At 43.3% G+C, this 22,986-nt stretch overlaps 1 protein-coding gene across 1 annotated transcript in view; it reads right to left on the reverse strand.

The window, feature by feature from the left end:
- SI (sucrase-isomaltase) overlaps nt 1–21,583 on the reverse strand; it is a 213,989-nt gene extending 192,406 nt beyond the window's left edge. The window contains 6 exon segments of the mRNA XM_045029086.1: nt 3,227–3,398; nt 10,404–10,555; nt 14,798–14,907; nt 16,627–16,747; nt 21,337–21,410; nt 21,514–21,583. Coding sequence (XP_044885021.1) covers nt 3,227–3,398; nt 10,404–10,555; nt 14,798–14,907; nt 16,627–16,747; nt 21,337–21,410; nt 21,514–21,583 — 699 coding nt within the window.
- Nucleotides 21,584–22,986: the final 1,403 nt, after the last annotated feature.

Here is a 22,986-nt window from a genome sequence, read left to right on the forward strand (position 1 = left end):
TACCTCCAGACAGACCCTCTCTATGGCCTGGTTGCTGAAGTCAGCACTGGCTGGCCTTCCCTTGCCTCTGCTAGAGAATTAGGACCAGATTTTTTTTAATGGAAGTTGGGTGCCTAGTGATATTTTCAAAAATACTTAGGCCCCTAACTTCCACTGGTGCTTTCGAAACAACTTCTTGGGACCTACATGCATCTTTTGGTGCCTCAACACCTTTTGAAATCTGTCCCTTAGGCCCAGATCAGCAAATGGATTTAGGTGCCTAAGGCCCAAATTTAGGTACTACTGTGATCTACAAAACCCCTGCTCATCTGCCTCCTAACCCCTTAGGTGCCTAAACTCACCAGGCACTTTCATTTCCACTGTAGAAATCCCCTAGATACCTAAGTTTCTGCTTGTGGGCAGATGCACTACTGCCCTCAGGTGGGCTTCCAGATGCGCCTCTCATGCCTAAACCTTATTGTGATTCACAGACAAGGTGGAGATAGGCATTGCCCTCCCAATCTTGCCCGTGGGGCCCGATTCAGTAGATGTGCTCAGAGCACAACTAACCCTACACAAAACAGCTGGAGGAGGGGGAAAGAAAGAGACAACCTCATTTATAACCTTTAGCCCAGTGAGTAGGGCACTGAGCTGGGATGTGGGAGACCCTGGTACAATTCCCTCACTCTGTCAGGAGTTTCTTAGGGCACTCATCTGAGCGGTAACGCCTGGACAGTGGGATATTCTGAGGTGGGCCTCTCTCAATCTTCCGTTGTTCCATTTTGTATTAAATAACCATTTAAATGTTTATTGGGCCAGAGAAAAAGTGAGTGTGACTCTACAGTCCAGTCCTGAGAGGTGCGAACCTCTGTTCAAATCCCTTGGTACAGTGGAGAATTGAACTGGGGCTCCCATATCTTGGATGAGTACCCTAACCACTAAACTAAAAATTATAGGGAGGCCACTATTTCCCTCCTTCACCCTTCATGACCTCCCTCCCCCCCACACACACTATTTTGTGAGGAGTTAGGCAGGCACAGAGGCTGTTTCTAGTGCCTAAGCCATTCTCACAAGAGCACCTAACTCCAGTAGAGAGATTCCCAGCAGTTGACTGCAAGGAAACATAGGCAGCAAACTCTGTGAGAGGGGTAGAGCTTACGACACACCCTTCTCCTCGGCATCTCCCACTGGATAGCCTGGGCACCTCCCCACATAGTGTGCTAGCTTTTGTGAATCCCCTTCTCAGGCTTCTCTCTCTCCGTAGGCATTGTACAGGTGCTTAAAAAGCTCAGCATTGCAACACCCAAATCCCTTTCTGGATCGAGGCCTAAGTGACCAAATAATGGCTGCCAGCTGTACAGTGCAATGCGGGGGAAGGGACCCTATGCATTGACTCTTCCTCTAGAACACTCATGCAGGACAGCCATAATTTAGCTGTATAGCAACCCAATCTTCCAGTCCTTGCTCAGACCGAACTCCCACTGAAGTTTTCCTTAAAGGCTGATGGTCAAAGAGCTAGAGGCCCTGATTCAGCAAAGCACATGCTTAAAATTAAGCACCTGCCTCAGAGCTTTGCTGAATTGAGCCAAAATGATAAATGGACTTCCTTAAAAGTTACACTGATTAGTTATAAATAACCTAGTTTAGGGTCCATAAAGCTATGTCTACACTACGCATCTTTTAGCAACACGGCCATGCCGCTATAGCCGTGCCGCTGAAAGGTGCGCAGTGTAGCTGCTCTTTGTTGGCAGGAGAGAGCTCTCACACTGACAAAAAACCTCCAGCCCCAACACGCGGCAATAGGTTTGTCAGCAGGAGAATTTTCCTGCTGGCAAAGTGCTGCTCACACTTTTTGTCATTTGGGCGGGGTCTTTTTTTCACACCCATGAACGACAAAAGTTTTACCAGTGAAAGTCCAGTGTAGACAAAGCCTAAAAGATTTTATATATGGCAAGTGATATGTTTGTTGTTAGTAAACAGTCCTTCATTAATAATATATATTTTGTTGATCCATAATGTTTAAAATCTGTCTACATACCAACACCTATCTGATCCTTAGCTGCTTATTTGCAACTATAGTTCATTAGAGGGCTTACAAACCTTTGCAGACATTTCCCCTAGTAGGCTTTGTATACACTGGACTTTCACCGGTAATGAGAACAAACACCAACAACCACCACCACCACCACCAGCACCGTGAGATGTGATTATCTACACCCCCAGAAGAGCAGATGAGGTTGAGTGTGGGAATATACAGTCAGAAAAAAATGACAATCAAAAATGAATAGCATTTTTTTTTAAATCAGCACCTCGTATTTGGCACAACTGACTTTACACCACTGATACTCAGTAGTCTTTTAGTTAATAAGGCATTGTGGGTCAGGAATCTGAAAGTGCAGTATGGTTCGTCTTTTGTGTGCCAGTGTCAATAAAGCTTGGAACAAAGCCTAGAAGGGTTTCAAAGCTGCTAGCAAGAATTTTCTGTTATATTTATGAGAAAATGGGTGTCCAGGAAACCAAGATTCAGGGCAGACAGTAATGAGGACTGGAAACAGATAGTTGTTGACATTCACGACTTACCTTGCAAAGATTCAGCCACTAAATGCAACTTTACTATTATGTGCTTAACTCTGTTCACATTAAACCAGGGGTGGGCAAACTTTTTGGCCCAAGGGCTACATCTGGGTAGGGAAATTGTATGCAGGGCCGGGGCAGGGGGTTGGAGTGTGGGAGAGAGTGCGGGGTGTGGGAGGGGGTACGGTGTGCAGGAAGGGGCTCAGGGCAAGGGTCTGAGCAGAGGAGGGGTGCGGAGTGCAGGGGGGGCTCAGGGCAGGGGTTTGGGGTGCAAGAGGAGACTCAGGGCAGGGAGTTGGGGTGCGGGGTGGCAGCAGCATGCACCTCTTTGAACATTTGGTTATCTGGTTTGTTTAGCACTTGAAACTGAAGACTCATATTGTTTCTCAACTTACCCACTGATTCTCAGCATTTTAAATAAACGTATAAATCAAAATATTTCTAACTGTTACTTGTGAGGCTTTTTTCCAATCAGTAACATCTGGCAGTTAGCAACCGCATTGTGTAGCTGACAAGTCTTTAGAGAAAAGCTCAACTAGACCTTGCTAATCACTGGCTTTTAAGAAATATCCAGTCCATCGTGGAGAGCAAAAACTAACAACATTTTAAAATGTGTTTAATGCATAATCAGAAATTGCTAAGACCAAAGCATAATAAATGAATCATCCCTTACTCCATTGGGGAAAGCGTCTCTGGTAAAGATGGGCCACGTTCTCCAGTTAACATCATGCCGGTATTGTGTGTGGACGTGTTCTCCGATTCCATAAATGTTGCTGCTGGGTAGTTTGATTGAGAGCTGCAAATACTGGTCAGCATACTGAAGTGGTCCTATTCTAGTATCGAACCTGATTAAACAATGTAATAAAAAAAAACAAAAAAACCCCACATTAGCTTACTGATACACGAAAGGACTGCTATGGCAAAACTGCGTGCTATGTCTCCATAATACACATGTATTATCTACCAGTTTTATGGGGTTTTCTCCCGCTAGGGCTTTTTTTTTTTAGTACAATTGACATATGTAAATCCAAACAAACAAAAACATTATTTAACAAAGAGTACAGACCTCAGTCTTAAATAAGCTATCACTAGGGGCTTTGCCACAAGCCCCAGGAACTCGCTGAGGTTCAGAGAACCTATTCCCCTCTATGGACTATGTACCTAGGAGGTCCAGGTATGGAACAGGGACAGCAACCTGTATGGGCTGCTATTCTCCTTCTTGCACGGATGGGCATGGAGTAAGCAGCCAGGAGGGGCGTGAAATGGGCAGAGCTGTGGTTCTGCCCCCTGCTGTGCCGGCCAGCGCAGCCACGCTGTCATGGAGGGGGAAATGATTCGCTACTGGTACAAATCTGGACCAGGTCAGGGTCAGAGTTATGTCTCTGAGAGTCATAATTCCCTCCCTGGTGTGCTCCTTACTCAGGGCAGATTATGAAATGAAATTTTGCTCCTTAATATTTAAATGCTCCAAATCCATTAGATTGTTATCATAATCCCTTAGCAATTTTTGGCCAAAGCAGCAGCTAAGCTATTCAGTTTGCCTCTTTATTTCTAAAACAACATTAAAAATATTGACAGGTTTCAGAGTAGCAGCCGTGTTAGCCTGTATCCACAAAAAGAACAGGAGTACTTGTGGGGGAGCTGTTGAGATATAGCTAGCAAAATGAGAGACCGCTGGGAGAAGGAGAGGTACCAGCTCATCCCACTTTGAATATTTAAAGTCTGTCTTACTGCATGGCACAAAAACTAGGAGACCTATTAAACTCTAAGTTTTCATAAACAGCTGCCTTAGACAAATCCTCAATATCAGAGGCCAAAAATCCCTCACAAACGAAGGTGGCTAGGACGTACATTGAGGAAAGACCTGACTAACGTAAAAAGGCAGGCATTGGATGGGTACCCCCAGGGCAAGAGGTGATGAGGTAGACCTAGCATAACATGGAAATGCACAACAGAAGCAGAACTGACAGCTAACAAAATGACATGGGAAGAAGGGAAGACTGCATCAAGAGACTGTCTAAGGCCAGGTCTACACTACCCACTTACTTCAGTAGAACATCATCACTCAGGGTGTGAAAAATCCACACCTCTGAGTGACATAGTTATACCAGCCTTAACCCCCCCAGTACTACGTCAGTGGGAGAGCTTTTCCCGCTGATGTAGTGACCGCCTCTCGCAGCATTTGTAGTGTGGACCCGCCTTAAGATAGAGGCAGTGGTGAAGGGCCTATATTCCGCGTGGAATAAGAAGAGGCACAAGTCAAGTAATTCATACCAGTGTAAGTGCTTACACACTAGGGCAGCGGTCGGCAACCTTTCAGAAATGGTGTCCCGAGACTTCATTTATTCACTCTAATTTAAGGTTTCGCTTACCAGTAATACATTTTAACGTTTTTAGAAGGTCTCTTTCTATAAGTCTATAATATATAACTAAACTATTGTTGTATGTAAAGTAAATACGTTTTTTTAAAATGTTTAAGAAGCTTCATTTAAAATTAAATTAAAATGCAGAGCCCCTCGGACTGGTGGCCAGGACCCAGGCAGTGTGAGTGCCACTGAAAATGAGCTCACGTGCCCCCTTTGGCCCGCATGCCATAGGTTGCCTACCCCTGCAATAAGGGGATAGTAGTGCTTTAATTATACTGGTATAGTTAAAGCAGTACTTTATGTGTAGACTTTATGTATTAGCAATTAAGAATAAATGATGCATAATAAGTGAGTACAATGGACAGAGTTTGGGCTTTTTTCAATTTTGATCCTTTTATTTTGTCCTCTACCCTATTGTCAGTAAAGATAATAATAAATAATAATAATAAAATATAACAATCCTGTGTGGTAATATAGGGCACTTGTGACCAGATGCTTAGCTGGGAGAATTTGGCATAGCTTTAATGATTTCAGTAAGGGTCTGGTACATATATACACCGATTTTTATAAATATTAATTATTCCATGGGAACAAAATATGTACTGTTAAAGAACTAGCCCAGTGATCTGTGCACTTTGTCTTGGACAATAGTGGTAGTTATTGGCCTAGGAAATTTCAGTTATTAATTGGTGGGACTTATTATGGTAATTAAAGATGATGGAAGTTATTAGGTTACTAGCTCTAATGATTTTCATTTTAAAAGTGAATTACAAGTCACAAGTGTTGGTCCCCTCCAAGGAAAAAGATTTTTATTTTTAATTATTGAGTCAGGTCCTCATCTGGTGTAACTCAACTGAGCTCCATGAATTTCAATGGATTTACACCAATTGACACCACCTGAGGAGCTGCCCCTTTTTAAATAATGGCCTGTGATTATATAATCATGTACAGGAAGCAGCTATAACTGAATTTCCTGCTTTTTGTGGGTACTTATGGTAAATGCAGTGGTATGTATTAAAAAAAAAAAAAAAAGAGTGAAAGACAATTGATGCATTCTTCCAGCAACGTTTAATTCATGTGATTTTTCCATACTGGTTCCCCTGAACTAGATTTACAGTCCCCCGCCATGTCCCCATTCAAGCAGTCATCAACCATTCATCGAATATTAAATCCGCCTATTGTGCATTGAATAGCGGTGAATTGATCATTTTGGAGGATTTTAACCTCAATTGGGTAAACCATACTAATAATAGCCTAAGATTAATAGCCAATGAATTAAAGTTGAAGAGTTGATGACAACCTCAACTCATAACTGATAACAACCCCAGCTTCTGACAGGTACTCATTCTTTGATTGATTTAATAAGCACATTAGCCATGACACTTACTACTACTGGATTTCAGAGTTAGGCAGTAAATTTCATTTTCAGAAAATAAGGGGGAATTGAAGTATTTAATGTGTTTATAGGCTTAAGAACTTTTAAACATTTTATCTACATTTTTATATCACCTAGTCAATGTTGACTGGCACCAGCTTTTCCTAGATATCAAGTGCTCAGCAGCAATATAATTTGGTAATTCAGAACTTCAAACTATTTGTAACAAGCACATTCCATAATATGCAGTTTCCAGGGTTCACGTGTGATTTTATTAAGCATTGGGCTGGCCCCTGTTGTTGCCCTCTCTCACTGGTGGCACAAATGGTTGGAAAGCTCCCCTAAATGGGCAGATGAGGGTTCCCTGTATGGGAGAATCCCCAGGTGGCATAGGCAGGGGTGCTGGAACAATTCTTATAGTGGGGGGTGCTGAGAACCATTGAACCAAACTGTAAATCCTGTATATAATGGAAACCACTTCAAGCTGGCGGTGTGGCAGCAACACCAGCACTCCTATTTCCAGCACCTATGGACATAGGGCTGGCTTAGCCAGCTGTATATCTCCCCCTCAGCAGAGAGGTTATGTTGAGGAAGAGGAGACATGGCTAGATTCCCTTGGGAACAATTATTAGCAGGCATAGGTTAGAGAAGCCCTGATCTCCTGAGGCTACGCAGCTGGAGGCTGGAAGCCAGACAAGGTGGACCAGCGCTCTGGGGTGATACCGTGAATCCTCTTTCTTAAGGTACATCTACACTGCCTGCTTCTTTCGGCAGCATGTAGAGTATGTACACAGATAGCCCCCCTAGCATGTATATAACTAGCAATGTAGACAGTGAGGGACTGCTTAGGCTAGTAGAGTGAAGACATGTAGGTACATCCCCTACATGGCTCTATCCTCACCCAAGTCATGCCTCTCCATCTGCACTGTTATTTTTAGTAGTGTGTAGTGTCCTACTGCCTCCCTTCTGCTGGAACCCTTCCTTGCCACAGGAAGCAACTCAGGCAGTGGGGAAAGTCTAATCTTTCCTGATTGCCTCCCCCTTGCCGGACCCTTTCACTAACATGTATATCTACATACTGCAGTGTGACCCAGCTTGCTTTTTAGTGCAGCATGTAGCTATTTTACATGCCACAGCAACAGGTGTAGTGTAGCTATAGCCTAAGATGCTTGGTTGGTATGTCTTGCTCACATGCTCAGGGTCAAACTGATCACTGGATTTGGAGTCAGGAAAGGATTCCCCCCCAGGACAGATTGGCAGGGACCTTGGACATTTTTTTTACCTAATTATGCAGTCTGGAGCATCAATCACTTGGGCATATCTGACCTTATTCAGTCCCTGCAATTGCAGGGGCCTCAGGCATTGGTGGTCGCTCAGTCTCTCCTGTTCTCTGCCTGTGGCACACAACCTTTTAATCTAGTTATTGGGCTCAATTTAGGGCTATCAGGGTGAAATTTAATGGCCTGTGATATACAAGAGATCAGACGAGGTTATCTAATGGGCCCTTCTGGCCTTTAACTCTATGAAATTTACACCAGGGGCCAATCCACTGCCAGGACCATGAGTTCAAAAATAGTTTACGTCCATCTTTTCATGGCCATCTCTTGCAGTCTGCATCAAGCGCAGCTTTGCTGAACCCAAGGATGTTAGTGGCTTTTATCTGTTCAGATCTTCTGTGAAACATTTTAATATAAAAACAGTAAATTAAATGAGAATTAAATAAATTAACGTGGATGTAAAACAAAGGAGGTGGTCCCATAAACCTTATGGAAACAAAATTCCTTTCCTGACTGGGAGTTTTGCCAGTGGAAGTTGCATGATGCAGAGCCTGAACCTTTGTAATATTGGACAAAATATTACGCTGAGCAAATGAGTAATACTGTTGAACCAGAAAACTCTAGAAAGGTTTTATAAATTGAATGAGCCTCTCAAAACGTAAACCAGTCTCTTCAGTTCCTTCTGATGATACAACTGTAGAACTTTGAGGTGACAGCTATGTTCTTATGAATATTATATTTTGTAGTACATTTCCTGCTTTTTCTGGTTGCACAATTCCAGCTCCTGCACTCAGAGCTTCCTCTGAAATATCGAGGCTGTTGCAGCATCACTTAGAATTCTGCAACTCCCATCTCCTCCTACCCCCACTTAATTTGCCTTTACCCAAATCAAAATTGTTAAAGTTCAACTGAATATCAGCTAACACAAAAGGCAGTGGATGTGTCATCCTCTGTTTGACACTTTAAGGGTGACCTGAAAGGAAACAAAATTGTGTTTCTGCCCTTTTTTGCTTATGACATATAAGAAAGGCTGGTTCTTTCTTTCTTTCATCCCCCCCCCCCCCCCCCGGCTTTGTGTGCAAAAGAAATTCTCACTCCGCTGTGGAAGCCTGCTCTGTAGGCTGATGTGGAATGTGGCAGGGCCCTCTACACTTCCTTGTCTCCTTTGGGTCTAACCAGGCCCTGGATCCAGCAAAACATTTCAGAGTGTGCTTAAAATTAAGTGTGAGTAGTCTCCACTGAAGTCAGCTGGATAACTCACATACTAAACCAAACCACATGCCTTAGTGATTGGGGCCCAAGCAAGAAGTTAGTATCTGTAATCCCCTGAGGACAGAGACCACATTGGTTACAGATGCATGCAAACAGATGTAAGAGACTTTAAAAGTCTGGCTCATAAACTTTAATCTATTTTTAAAAAGAGATTGAGGAATCCTTACTCTGTATAGATGCTTATTCAGCCCTCATCACCATAGTATCCAAGCTAGGACTCTATCTACCCAGAAAAAGCCATCCTGTCTGCCAGCCCTTGCAATACTAAGAAAACACCCTGTAACAAGGGGATGCTTCCTTAAACCAGCATTACCCGCTTACCCAATCCTACCCCCACGCATATGACTTCATCCATTCAGATTACAACCCTATGTCCTGAAGTGGCTGGAAGCTTCTTCCCTGCCTTGCTTAATGTCAGCCAGGAGAGAAATTTTAAATGGATCCCAGGCCTCATCTACACTAGGAAATTAGGTTAATATAACTACATCACTCTGGGGTGTGAAAATTCCATACCCCAAACAACATAGTTAAACTGACCTAACCTTTGGTGTAGACAGCACTAGGTCAATGGGAAAATTCTCCCATTGATTTAGCTTCCACTTCTCAAGGAGGTGGATTACCTATGCCAATGGGAGAAGCCTTCCCTCGGCATAGGTAGCATCTTCACTGAGGTGCTAGAGCAGCACCACTGCAGCGTGTTAAGTGTAGAAAAGCCCTCAGGATATCTCCCAGGCTGAGCTCTGTAACAGAATTATTTGATCAGTCACTTAACAAAACCTGGTGCTTTGTCCCCAAGAACTAATATATTTCATTACCAGTCCTGCACACTGTCATTTTTAGGCAAGGGTCTTCCAGCCATCTTCCTTTGAACAACCAGGGGTAAAAGATGCACCTGTCCACTTCCCCTTCTAAAAGCCTCCCATCAGACAGATATGATATCCTTGTACTGCTGAATCTATTCTTAATTGTGGTGTGCTAGTGCTCAAGGGTGTTACTCCAAAAGTGAGACAACAATGTCTGGCCACATAATATAGCCCAGAAAATTATGCTAGCTGCAACTTGGTAAGTTGCATATAAATGTTCCTACATTTCCTGGTTCAAGCTTGTAGTCAAATCTGAAAATTCTTCAACTGGATTAAAAAAAAAAACAAAGATGAATGTGGAAAATATAGCTACATTTTTCAAAGAAAAGTTTGAAATCACTATGCAAAAGTACATGATTATATTTGCCCATGCAAATCACTAGACTGAGTACACAGATTGTGTGTGTAATTGAATGTAATTATGCACACAAATGTCAGCAATGTGCAGTTGTGTGGGTATTTTTGAACAAAGACCTCACACCTCCTTATCTGCACATTTGATCCTTAGCTAAACTGGACAAAGTACTACTACAAACAAGGAACAAATCTACAGTGGCAGAGAAACAGACTAGATGGCCTAATTGGAGTCTTCATTCCATCTCTAACAGGTATTATTTTATTACATGATTTTATGACATGATGTTCAGCGTGAACACCTATTGTAGAGTTATCTATAAAAGGCACAAAAATTACTTACAACATTTTGCTGTCGCTTGTTCTCGTCACAGTGATACCAAAAGGGTCCTGAATGATATCGACTTTATACTTTAAATTGGAGGCTGCAGGTCCACCAAAATCTTTTACATTCTCATGAGGAACTTCGAATCTTTTTTTATTAGGATCAGTGATCTGCACAGATTAAACAGTTACATTTGAATTATTAGAGGTCCAAAAATTAACTTCTACTTTCCTACTAGAACATTTTCCTGAATCACAATATATATGGAACACAAAAACTATGCTAAAAGCCTGTTCACCTTGAAATGTCAAGCACCTGAAAGTTAAGAAATGCCAGAGCTAAGACTGCCTGTGCAACCTTAATTTGCCACCCCATATGAATAGATTCTGATACAGCCTTTAACTATATGATCACATACTATTCATTCCACTCTCTCATTCAGTAGCTTATTGTCCCCGTCTCCTTGTGCAGCCTGTCCCAGTCTTATCCTGCTCCATCAGCTCCTTTACTTGTTTTCCCACCCAACCCCAACACTGCACTGGATCCCAGTCCACACCCTCAACTCTTCCCCCTCTCCAGCTCAGGGCTGCCCAGAAGGGGGGGGGGGGCAAGTGGGGCAATTTGCCCCGAGCCCCGCAGGGGCCCCCACGAGAGTTTTTCGGGGCCCTGGAGCGGGGTCCTTCACTTGCTCCGGGGGCCCCGGAAAACTCTCGCGGGGCCCGGCGCAGGCCCCCGGAGCTTCTTCGCTCCCGGTCTTTGCTGGCGGGGGGTCCTTCCTCTCCGGGACAGAAGGACCCCCCCGCCGCCGAATTACCGCCGAAGCGTTACCCGCCGCCGGAGTGCAGCCGGATCTTCGGCGGTAAGTCGTCGGCGGGGGGTCCTTCCGTTCCGGGACCCGCCGCCGAAGTGCCTCGAAGACCCACGGTGGGGGCTGCACTTCGGCGGCGGATCCCGCTTCGGCGGTAATTCGGCGGCGGGGGGGGCCCACTGTGGGTCTTTGGGGCACTTTGGCGGCGGGTCCCGGAACGGAAGGACCCCCCCGCCACCGACTTACCGCCGAAGCGGGGGCCCCTCGCCGCCCAAGACCCCGGGCCCCTGGAATCCTCTGGGCGGCCCTGCTCCAGCTCCCAGTGTCTTGCCCAGACAGGCAATACCTGTCCTTTGCCCCACCAGCTCCCTATCCCAGTGTCCCATTCCCAGCTCCACCAGGCTTCTTGTCCTAATTTACACTCTCTGCCTCTGCTGCTCTCCCACCTTCACTCTCCAGCCCAGCTCTTTCCCCTTCTACATTTGAATCTGGCTATTCCCCTCCACACTGTGTTGGTCCAGCAGGGGGAGCATTTAAGAGCACAGCACAGATGGTCACCTGGCTCTCAGCTGTGGATAGCAACAATTGCAGGGAAAGTTCTGTTCAGTGCCTAGAGCCCTGGGATGGAGCATACTAAACACAGGTGGTATCTACGGAGAATTTAGCTGTCAAACTTTAAGCAATTCTCTACTGTGTAGGTACAAAACTGAGATTTTTCAAAGGCATAGAACTTGGCCAATTTCACAGAAACAGCAAGAGACAGCCCATGGACTTACTTCAGTGTCCCAGCAAAATGTCTAACTTTTTTAATGTGGGAAAAACAATGCATTTTTCTCTAACCTTATTCTCAGAAACAACTGAAAAAAAGTAACATTATAAGCACATGTAAACAGGATCTTACAATGGGAAGTGTCTAGCAACCTTAACTATAGGTCACCCTACAAACTCTGTCTATTATGCTACAGATTTTATTAATGTAATTAATTATGTTAGACTGATGTTGAATTTAACACCATATTCATTAGGAAACATCTGTAGCAGTCATGCATGAATGTATCTCTCTTTCCTGATTTTCTAAGCATTCTATGAAATAATTAAAATCATATTTCACCAGTATTCTATCATTAATATGAATTGAAACTAAAAGTATTTGCCCTACCCAGTTATATTAAACAGCCATTTCAGCATAATTAAATGTGTCCGGGGAAAATTTGCACAAATAATTCACTGATAGAAAAGCTGAGATTTTCCAAACACACCAAGAAGACTTAGAGGCACAACTGCCATTGGGCGAGGTTCTCCTATATGACCATGCAAAGCTTCCCATTACTCCCTTGCATGGCTACCCATACAGCGCAGTGTGGGAGGGGAAGTGGACCCTGAAGAGGTGCAGGTGCAGGTGGGTGAGAGGAGGCAGGACCTGGCTGGAGTCTGGGCTGTGCCCCCTCAATGTCCATCAATATAGTTGCAAGCGTGCATCAGGTGACCTATGCTCTGCCAAATATCAGCCTAATGCAATTTACTTAATCCCTAGAGTAGTGGGGAGACCAGGAGGCTGAATGTGTCCATCCAGGCAGATTGCAGAGTGATGATCTAGTCCATTGAAATTAACGGGTATTATGCCTCTCTATCCCCATAGCAGCTCTGAAAATCTCAGCCATAGTATTTATATGGATTTAAAGTTGCATAGCTAGGGAAGTGTTTATCCCACGGACTACTGGCCAGATTCTGCCCCTGGATGCCCATGACTACATCCAGAGGTGGCTCCAGGCACCAGCGCACTAAGCGTGTTCCTGAGGTGGCAAGCCGCGGAGGGCGGCAATTTGGCAGTGGGTACGCCGAAGGCGTGGGACCGGTGGACCTCCCGCAGGCATGCTGCCGAAAGCCGCCTGACTGCCGTGCTTGGGGCAGCAAAATACATAGAGCTGCCCCTGACTACATGCATGCACTTCAAAGGGAGTCATGTGAGTGCAACAGAGGGCAGACGTTAGGTAGGATTCTGTTTTAAGTAAAAGGCTTCCCTACAGTTCCTACCACTGATTTATTTTTTTTCAGTCTGTTATATAAAATCCAAATTTATATGCAGGATATTCGCCTGAGAATATTTTTGAATGCGGCATTCATTCTAAAATGATTCCACTTTTCATATTGTTCCTAGTCAATCTGATACCAAACTGACATGTAATCCTAAAGGGGATGAGGTTAACACAGTACAGTCACATTATCATTTTAGGGGCCTCCAAGGTTTACTAATGAATAGAAAAGGTCTTTGGCTTATAAGACTCTCCTGCAGATACCCAAAAATCAATTTTGCAGCAGTTCTAGAATATGCAGTACCAGAAAGACCTTGAACTTGATTCTCTCCAGAGCTCCTATAACCCAGAGAGGTTGGTCCTCTAATGTTGGAAACCAAGGGAAAGAGATACAACCCAATACAAATAAAAAGAACAATTTTAACAGTGCTGCACAATTGCATACTTGGCATCATGTCGTGACAATAAAACAACTTTTTTAAAAAAATTGCATACAATTACATAAATTTGAAAAAAATCCCACTGATTAGCATAAAGTAAGGTAGTGCGAAGGGGTCCAGCTTCTCCCAAAACCCCAATTAAGTAATTCAGGGGCCCTCTAGCTAGGATGACCATATTTCCCAAAGAAAAACACAGGACACCCTCCGCTGCTTACCCAAGGTACCCCCACCATGGAAGACTGTTGCCCGTGGCTGGAACCCTGTGGGGACCCCCTCAGGAGGCTGTCACCCATGGCTGGAACCCTGTCTCCTGCTCCTCATGCTGGAATGCTGCAGACTCTTCCCCCTCCCTCCATGGGGGGCTGGCTTGCCCTCTCCACACTGCACCCCGCTTTTTTGACAAAAGTGGGCATTTGTCCTGTTTGTTCTTGCCAACTGATCAAGTCAGCAAGAGCTGACAAATGCCTCCTTTTGAAAAAAAAAGTCGGGATGGCCGGGACAGGGCTTAAAAAACATAGTGACTGCTCAGCAGTGTCGGCCCCACAGATCAGCTCCTCCATCCCCTCCCCCCCACCCAGTGTTTCCCACCTGCTGCGATCAGCTGTTCAGCAGCATGCAGGAGGTGCTGGGGGGAGGGGGCAAAGCGAGGGTAGGGTGCACTTGGGGGGCCGGAACAGGGGGCAGGGAAGAGTGAGGGCGAGAAGAGGCAGAGCGGGGGCCTTGGAGGAAGAGTTGAGTGGCGGCTGGGTTCTGGGGTGGAGCGGGGGTCGAACACCCCCAGGGAAATGAGGAAGCCGGTGCCTCTGTTGAGAGTGGGAGTTGCTCAAATGCCCTGGTCAAACAGACGGATAATAATCCTGACTATTCAGATTCTAATCAGATATGGTATTGTTCTTCACTACCTCTCCCACCATTGCTGTAGTGTTGTGGTGTGCTGTAAAACAGCTAGAGCACCCATTCTGATTCTGGAAAGCACTTGGACCGTCTTCAGGGTGAATTAGAACAAGCTGAGACTAGAGAGAAAAGGAAACTCTCCATGATCCCACTACCAGTCTCCTCTGCCATTTGCATCTCCTGTGTTATGAGGCAGTGTAAAATACTAATCTTAAACAGCATAAGAAACAATTTAACCTTGAACCGGAAGCGATTTGTTGTCTGATATTCTCCTGTGAGTTGGACAGTGGTAATATCATTTCCAAATAGGGAAGGTGAAGGCAGCCTCGTTAACTTAGCTACAAAACCTTAACAAGAAAAAAAATAATATTACAATGTTGCTTTATTGCACCATGGAATCACAGAAATGTAAAGCTAGAAGTGCCCGGAAGCAGGGCCAAGGATACCTAGACCCTCACTCTCTGGTGCTTTGCTAACCTGTTCTTCAAAACCTCTGATGATGGGGATTCCACAACCTCCCTTGGAAGCCTATTCCAGTGCTTAACTATCCTTAAAGTTAGAAAGCTTTTCCCCCAATATTTAACCCACATTTCTCTTGCTGCAGATTAAGCCCAATACTTCTTGGCCTAGCTTCAGTGGACATGGAGAATGATTGATCACAGTCTTCTTTTATAACTGCTCTTAATGTATCTGAAGACTTCTCAGGTCCCTCACACCTCCATCCCAATCTTCTTTTCTCAAGACTAAACATGACTAGTTTTTTTGTTGTTTTAAACTTTCCTCAGGTCAGGATTTCTAAACCTTTTATTATAAACAAGTGCTACGCCTTGCAGTTACTATAGAATCCCTAAGGATTAATGCAGTGGTCGGCAACCTTTCAGAAGTGGTATCCCGAGTCTTAATTAATTCACTCTAATTTAATGTTTTGCGTGCCAGTAATACATTTTAACCTTTTTAGAAGGTCTCTTTCTATAAGTCTATAATATAGAACTAAACTATTGTTGGATGTAAAGTAAATAAGGTTTGTAAAATGTTTAAGAAGCTTCATTTAAAATTAAAATGCAGAGCCCCCTGGCCAGAACCTGGGCACTGTGAGTGCCCCTGAAAATCAGCTCATGTGCCACCTTTGGCACGCATGCCATAAATTGCCTACGCCTGGATTAATGCATTTGGTGTGCATCCTTTGAAAACTTACTATAAAAATCATTACATGTACTATAAAGATCTACATGGTAGGTTCATATATAGAAATGTTTATTCAGACCTCAAAAGGGTGCAGGGAACTTTACAGCACAAATGTGAAGAGATGGCCCCTCCTCCAGGGAGCTTTCTATTTAACTTTACCCATGATACAGTAAGACTAGGGATAGCTCAGTGGTTTTAATATTGCCCTACTAAACCCATGGTTGTGAGCTCAATCCTTAAGAGGGCCATTTAAGGATCTGGAGTGAAAATCTGTCTGGGGATTGGACTAGATGACCTCCTGAGATCCCTTCCAACCCTGATATTCTATGTATCAAAGTCAATAACTAATCCTGAAAAGAACAGGAGTACTTGTGGCACCTTAGAGACTAACAAATTTATCTGAGCATAAGCTTTTGTGGGCTATAGCCCACTTCTTCGGTAGCCCACGAAAACTTATGCTCAAATAAATGTGTTAGTCTCTAAGGTGCCACAAGTACTCCTGTTCTTTTTGAGGATACAGACTAACACTGTAAGATACTCTGAAACTAATCAAGTAAGAGAAACTAGTAAGAGTAACAAGTGAAGGGGATTGGGCAAGAAAGGACAAGGGTTTCCACCATGTCATGTAGTTACTCAGGGCTAAATTATGGCTTTGCCACAAACCCTGGGTATGGGGCTATGTGTTATTGCAGTGCTCCAGAAACAGGACACAATTTGCTTAATAGTTCCCCCTGCTCTGGATAGATGGGAAGTATCCTTCACCAGCTTGATTCTGCCTTGGTGGGTATTTCTAACCTCCGCATGATGCAGGTAACTGACGCAGACAAGCAGAATGGGCACCAAGGACATACTTTACCGCTTGAGCTCAGTTTGCTGCTTACCTGTATTTGTTTGCGTCACACCTCCTTCTACCTTATACCCATGACTCTTGGAGAAGAAGCACCATGGTATGCTTGTTTCATTTTGTGGACTCCAGCAACAGCCACGCAGCGTACATAAGCTCTGTTTCAAGGGCAAGAAGAACATGATTATATTAATAGCACTGATTAGCACCAAATAACAATCTAGATGGAAAATCATGCATCATGTGTATTTCAAATACCAGCAAACTTTGTTATAACATTCACAAGCATTCCCCTTTGGGGAAATCAATAGCTGTTTGACTGTATAAGAACATGATAGAAGCAAAGAATGGCTTTTCTAGATCTAAGGTAGAAATCAGTGATTTAGTTCAGGAAAACTAGGAAGTCTGACTTTTCAACCATTCTGAAAACCACATTGAAAGGGAGTCTTTTTTTAAGGTTCTGAAATGTTTGGATACTATTTTTTTAAATGATTTTTTGTATTTATTTCCAAATTTCAGCTAAGACCAGAAGTGGACATATTGAAATATTTCAAGAAAGCTTTTTTTTAAAAAAGAAAATCAGATTTCTAATCCATTTAGGAAGATGCAATAGTTTCACTCATGGTTCAGATAAATATCAAAACATCTGCGTGTACTTCTGGACCAAAACTAGACTCCAAACCTTCTTGACCTTTCCCCACTGATAGTTTAATATGGAAGACTTGTACTTTTTAATGGGAGAGTTCACATAAACAACAACTTTCAGTTGTTAAATTTGTGCTAAATAATACAGTGATATCGGCGTAAATGAGAAAATACTCACTCCACAATATTTCACTGTTCATCTGCCTTCCATTAATGTAGTGGTCTTTTCCAAAATTTAGAAAAAAAATGTACAAATAATTCAGGCAATTGGCAATTTTCTCATCTGTTCATGGACCAATCACACGCAAACTCTTGGCAAGAAACAGAACAGACTTATTAGTTCCTAATTTACTATAAGATGTGAGTGGATAGCAATCAGCCCACATCATACAGTAAATTGTGAATTAATAAGTATGTAAGTCTGTTTCTTTGATCTGAGACATGAGTAGAGTTGTGTGAATAACAGTTTGGTGGCCGAATTAAAAAAAAAATGTTTCAGCTTAACCTTCCCCCCCCCAAAAAGTTTTTCAGTGAAGTAATGTTTTCATTTGACTAAAAATAAAACACAGTGGCATAAACATATACTCTAGCTCTGTGTGCATGTTAGCTTGAATATTATAGCTTTTCTGTTAGAAATTAATTTCTTTACAGATTGTCTGCCAAGTGCTATACATATGTAAGTAAAAGCAGTTTGGGGTAACTTCATATTGTTTCTGACGTCTACATATTTTCTCTCAGTACAGATATAACTGACCACTTGGGTCAGAGTGCACTAGTGACACTGTAAACTAATCTCAGTGGAAATTAGTAGCAGAATTAGACAGCCCATCTACCCTAACAGATCCTAGAGCTCGTGAAAAAATGTTGACAAAATGAATTTTGAATTAAACAACATGGAAAGAATTTTATGAAAGTGGTTTTCTGTTTTCAAGCCAGATCTAACAATTTCCTTTAGAACACTTTTCAGCTGTCACTGCAGAGCTCAGCAATGTTATGATAGCTAGACCCGATTCCATATAACAGAGTTTATATCACCAAGTGCTCTATTGCTTTTGCTGGCTTCCCATTCATTTCTGAATCCAAATAGCTCTGTTGGTTTTCAAACTCTCCCTGAGCTTGCTTCACTTAAGTACAGTTATTAACTAAGGACTTGTCTATACTTACACCAGTGCAGCTGTGCCACTGGAGCGCTTAGTGAAGACGCTACCTACACCAACTGGAGCGCTTCTCCTATCAACATAGGTACTTCACCTCCCTGAGAGTTGTAACTATGTCGACAGAAGAAACTCTTCCATCAACATAGCACTATCTGCACAGGGACTTTGGTCAGTGTAACTACATTGCTCAAAGGTGTGGACTGAAATTTTTTTAATCCACATCCCTTTTTTTAAGGCCACTTTCCTAATGAAACATTACAAAAAATGTGGATCGACACTATTGCTGATACTTCATTTTAGGGTACTATAGAAAAATAAATGAATTGTTCTGATATTATTATTATTATTATTATTATTACTACCACCACCACCAGTTTTAGGGATATAAAAGGATATTAGATCAAAAAATGTCTGTACCTTAGAGAAGCCTAAGGATCACATATACAACAATCATCCAAATCTTTGGCTCAGCATTGGTTCTCATCTTTCAAATCCTTTCTATTTAGTTTTCAAACAGAGCCTTCTAATCACAGTGGGGGGAAAATACAACCCTAGACCTACCATGGGACTCATGTATGCATTCATCTCCTACTGAAGGATGAGTGCACCATTTAACATGGGAAGATTAGATCAAAAGATACCAATTAAAGATTCAAGTGACTTGCATGACTGCACCTATATTGTGCACTACTTCTTGAGGAAGATAGGAAACCAATTTGTTCCCATTGAAAGAACAGGGGAGTACAATATGTTTACCTGCAGGATATTATTGAACCATATAGCCTAATACAAGCTATCGAATGACAAGAGCATTGGCAACTGTGAACTTTGGGACTCATCACGGAACTCTCTCATGTTAGTGATATTTTGATTTTGAATGGCTGGAATTAACCATCACATACAAAAATAATCCCACTGGATGGGAGGGAGAGAGGGGAAAGAAGATACAAATCACCAGCTTCTGTCAGAAGAGAACATATAATTTAAAGCGGAATAAAAGTGAAAGTCATGAGTTTAAAGGCGAAGATAGAAAAATTGAAACGACAATATTTCCATTGCATAAGAAAAGTATCGAACAGTAGATTCTTAATCAGGAAAGTCTCTGTGCTCGTCTGAAAAAGAGAAAGAGAGAGATTGAGACTAAAAACTTGATATGGAGGCAAGATGCAGGCACACATGATGCAGATCTGGTGCATCTTGAGAAGATTAATAGTTAATCAGATGTTAATAGTCTTCCCTGGGACTGCACCTTGACACAGTAGGAAGATTGGTATGTTCCAATGACTGAGCTAGGTGGGTGGGAGATTTAGCTCCTGGTAGGACCAGGCTTGGCTGGTCAAAAGATAGGGCAAAAGGTAGGTACTAGATGACAAGCAGTCAATTGATCCTCCAGGTTGGGGGTTCAGTGACAGGCCAACAACCTATTCTTGTAAAGAAGATAAGTTATAGAAACACAACAAGGTAACCATTCTGGCAAGCAGCATGTTAAACAGGGAGGGAGGAGCCTTGTTCATGCTCTGAGTGATATCTGATGACATAGGAAGGATTCAGATTCAGAAATCTCATATGTAGCTTGTGGAGCACTGGGAAATATTTGCATTACTTTTTATAAATTTCATATGCCCCTCAGTGTATCTGTGTGATCCTACCCTGACTGAATGCACAGTTAGATCAACATTGTTAAAGAGATAGGCAGGAAGGGTAAAACAATGGCCTAGATAAGGAGCTTCCCCTCAAATCACATTAACCTGGTTTACAGCCCTGAAATATCATCCTGAACTCCTCAGTTTCAACCAGGTGACAGGGTTGTTTTGCCGGTGAGAAGGAGGAGATCAAAAGACCCTGATCTGTGAAAAGATCCCCCCTACCTCCTCTGTAAGGCAGAAGTTGTCAGCTGCTACAAAAGCTTACTCAGATTGACTGCAGCAACCAGGCTGTAACTTTGCCCCCAAGAGAACAGGAGATACCAAGGCTAAATCAAGTCTAGCTGGGGCTGGAGAGGAATGTCAAGAGTAGGTAACAGGTTTCAGAGTGGCAGCCTTGTTAGTCTGTATCAGCAAAAAGAATGAGGAGTACTTGTGGCACCTTGGAGACTAACAAATTTATCTGAGCATAAGCTTTCGTGGGCTACCACTCACTTCATCGGATGCAAGCAATGGAAAATACAGTAGGAAGATATATATACACACAGAGAACATGAAAAAATGGGTGTTGCCATACCAACTCTAAAGAGACTTATCAATTAAGGTGAGCTTTAGCCCACAAAAGCTTATGCCCAAATAAATTTGTTAGTCTCTAAAGAGTAGGTAAGACAGTATATGCACATAGGTCTGTGTTATCTTAACACCCTTTGTCTGAGCACTGGCAAAATAAATCATGCTTTGTTTTGGAGAAGTTGCATATCGCTACCGATTACAGGATCCTGAAGGGGAACTCTTGCTAGCGCCAAGCAAACAGGGGGTGTAAACTGGACACCCTGTTGGAGAGTGGTGTGATGGTGGGATCCCACCCCAAAGAGAAGTGGAGGCACAAGCCTGCCACTTGAAAGGGTTGCACTCAGGGAGAGGAGAACTGAAAAAGGGTTCCAGGTAGGGCAGCCTATCCAGGGACTATGCCATTATAAATCTTAATATGTGAATGTCAGATAATGAAGGAAGAAATGGTTTCAGCAGGGCAAGGTTGTATTATATATCACGGGTGAGATTTTCCAAAGCACTCAGCTCGGATCTACCTTTGCTTTCACTGACATCAGTAGCAAAACTCCCAGATTCCAATGGGAGCAGAGGTAAGCCAGCACTGAGAGATTTTGAAAATCCCATCCTACAGCTCCCAGATCACAGGCTTTAGTTTTCCTTGTGTACACAAGGTTGTTTTTGTCGTCAAATCTCAAGTTTCATTGTATATGGCCCATTTTCTAATTAACCTCCCATGTATGTGTTTCAGACCTTTGTTGCCCCTCGATCAGGAATGCAGTCAATTCTCTCTGAGAGGCTTACTGCTGGACAGTTCGGAGAAAAGTCTGTTAAAGAAATGAATGGATTATTATTAATAGTGCTGAATTATAGAAATAGCTTAATTAGATTTGTAAATAATTTAAATCTAAAGGCCTGATTCCCCATTACCGTCAAACTTGTGCAGGCATGTACCTCTAAGCAAAATAGGTATAAAACACTGCCCTTCTGATGTAATCATATTGTTGGGACCTACTTCTCTCAAGTGTATATAACTACACGAGGCGCAAGACAGCACAGAATTCTTCTTAGGTATGCCTGACTTTTTTTAATGTTATGGCTGAAAATAAAGATGCAGAATGTGATAAAGTTTCAAAGAAGTCCTGTAACTCTCATCACACATCACTTCATTTAAAATTCACCCAGTATTAAAAATGGAGTGACTTTTGCTCCATATTCATGATATTGTTCTGCTGCTCTTATATGTGCTTCCTACCCTGGGTATACCTCCTTCCACAGTATCCAGAGTTTGGGCATCCTCAGAGACATGAATATCCCAGAGATATGAAGATGTTCCATGAAGATTTTTATAATTAAATTTGTGGGGCTCTAGCAGAGGTGAAAGTAAGCAGGTATGGTCCAGTACGGCATCCTGACCAGACCGGCTTCCATCGGCTGGTGATTTAAAGGGCCCAGGGCTCCCTGCAGCAGCTGAAGCCCAGGGTCCTTTAAATCGCTTCCTGAGTCCTGCTGCCGGAGCCCTGGGTAGCAGCGGCAGGGCTCCGGCAGTGATTTAAAGGATCCAAGGCTCCTGCCGCTATGGGGAGCCCTGGCCCTTTAAAGCGCCGGCTGAGCCCTGCCATCGCTACCTCAGGGCCCCGGCAGTGGGGCTCAGGCAGCACTTTAAAGGGCCCGAGGCTCCCCGCAGCGGCCAAAGCCCCTGGCCCTTTAAATCACCCCTGAGCCCTGGGGCTCCCGGCCACCTCTGCAGCTGGGAGCTCCAGAGGTGATTTAAAGGTCCTGGGGCTCCCAGCCACAGCTGGATCCCTGGAGCCTTTAAAACTTGATTTCAAGGCCCCACCTCTTCCGGTTGAGGCCACACCCCTGCTCAGGACTCCGGTGTACCAGTAAGTCCTTTAACTTACTTTCACCCCTGGGCTCTAGTCACTAGTGAACATGAGGAGTCCAAGAGCCTCCACTGCCAGATAGTACCATAAGGGGTGTTGCACGTGCCCATTGGAAGTTGTGGCCTTTTTTCTGTTTAGTTAGTTAATTTAGGTTCGAAATTGAGGCCTACAAATATTATTCCAGCTAGAGCCTTATAAAGTGGGGATCTGTTTGTTTCTTTTTTTAATGGCTAGGCCAGGTAGGTATGTTCAGGTCCAAAAGCTGATACAAATAAATGCAAATATCTGCCTCCGTGAGCAGCAATACTGAGCAGCAATACCTGAGCACATTTCACTTTGTGTCAGAATTTATCACTTCCTTTTAGACACACTGCCATTTGCATGCACAAACTGTGGGCTTGATTACCCAGTCTTCACGTGTACGTGAGGATGCATGCAGAATGTGACCATGTCAAAACAGAGGCTCCTTGCACATTTGGCTCTGTATGCTAGCCTACCTCTAAACAATTTTTTTTTC

Source organism: Mauremys mutica, chromosome 9 (assembly GCF_020497125.1).
Source record: "Mauremys mutica isolate MM-2020 ecotype Southern chromosome 9, ASM2049712v1, whole genome shotgun sequence".
Classification (NCBI taxonomy): domain Eukaryota; kingdom Metazoa; phylum Chordata; order Testudines; family Geoemydidae; genus Mauremys; species Mauremys mutica.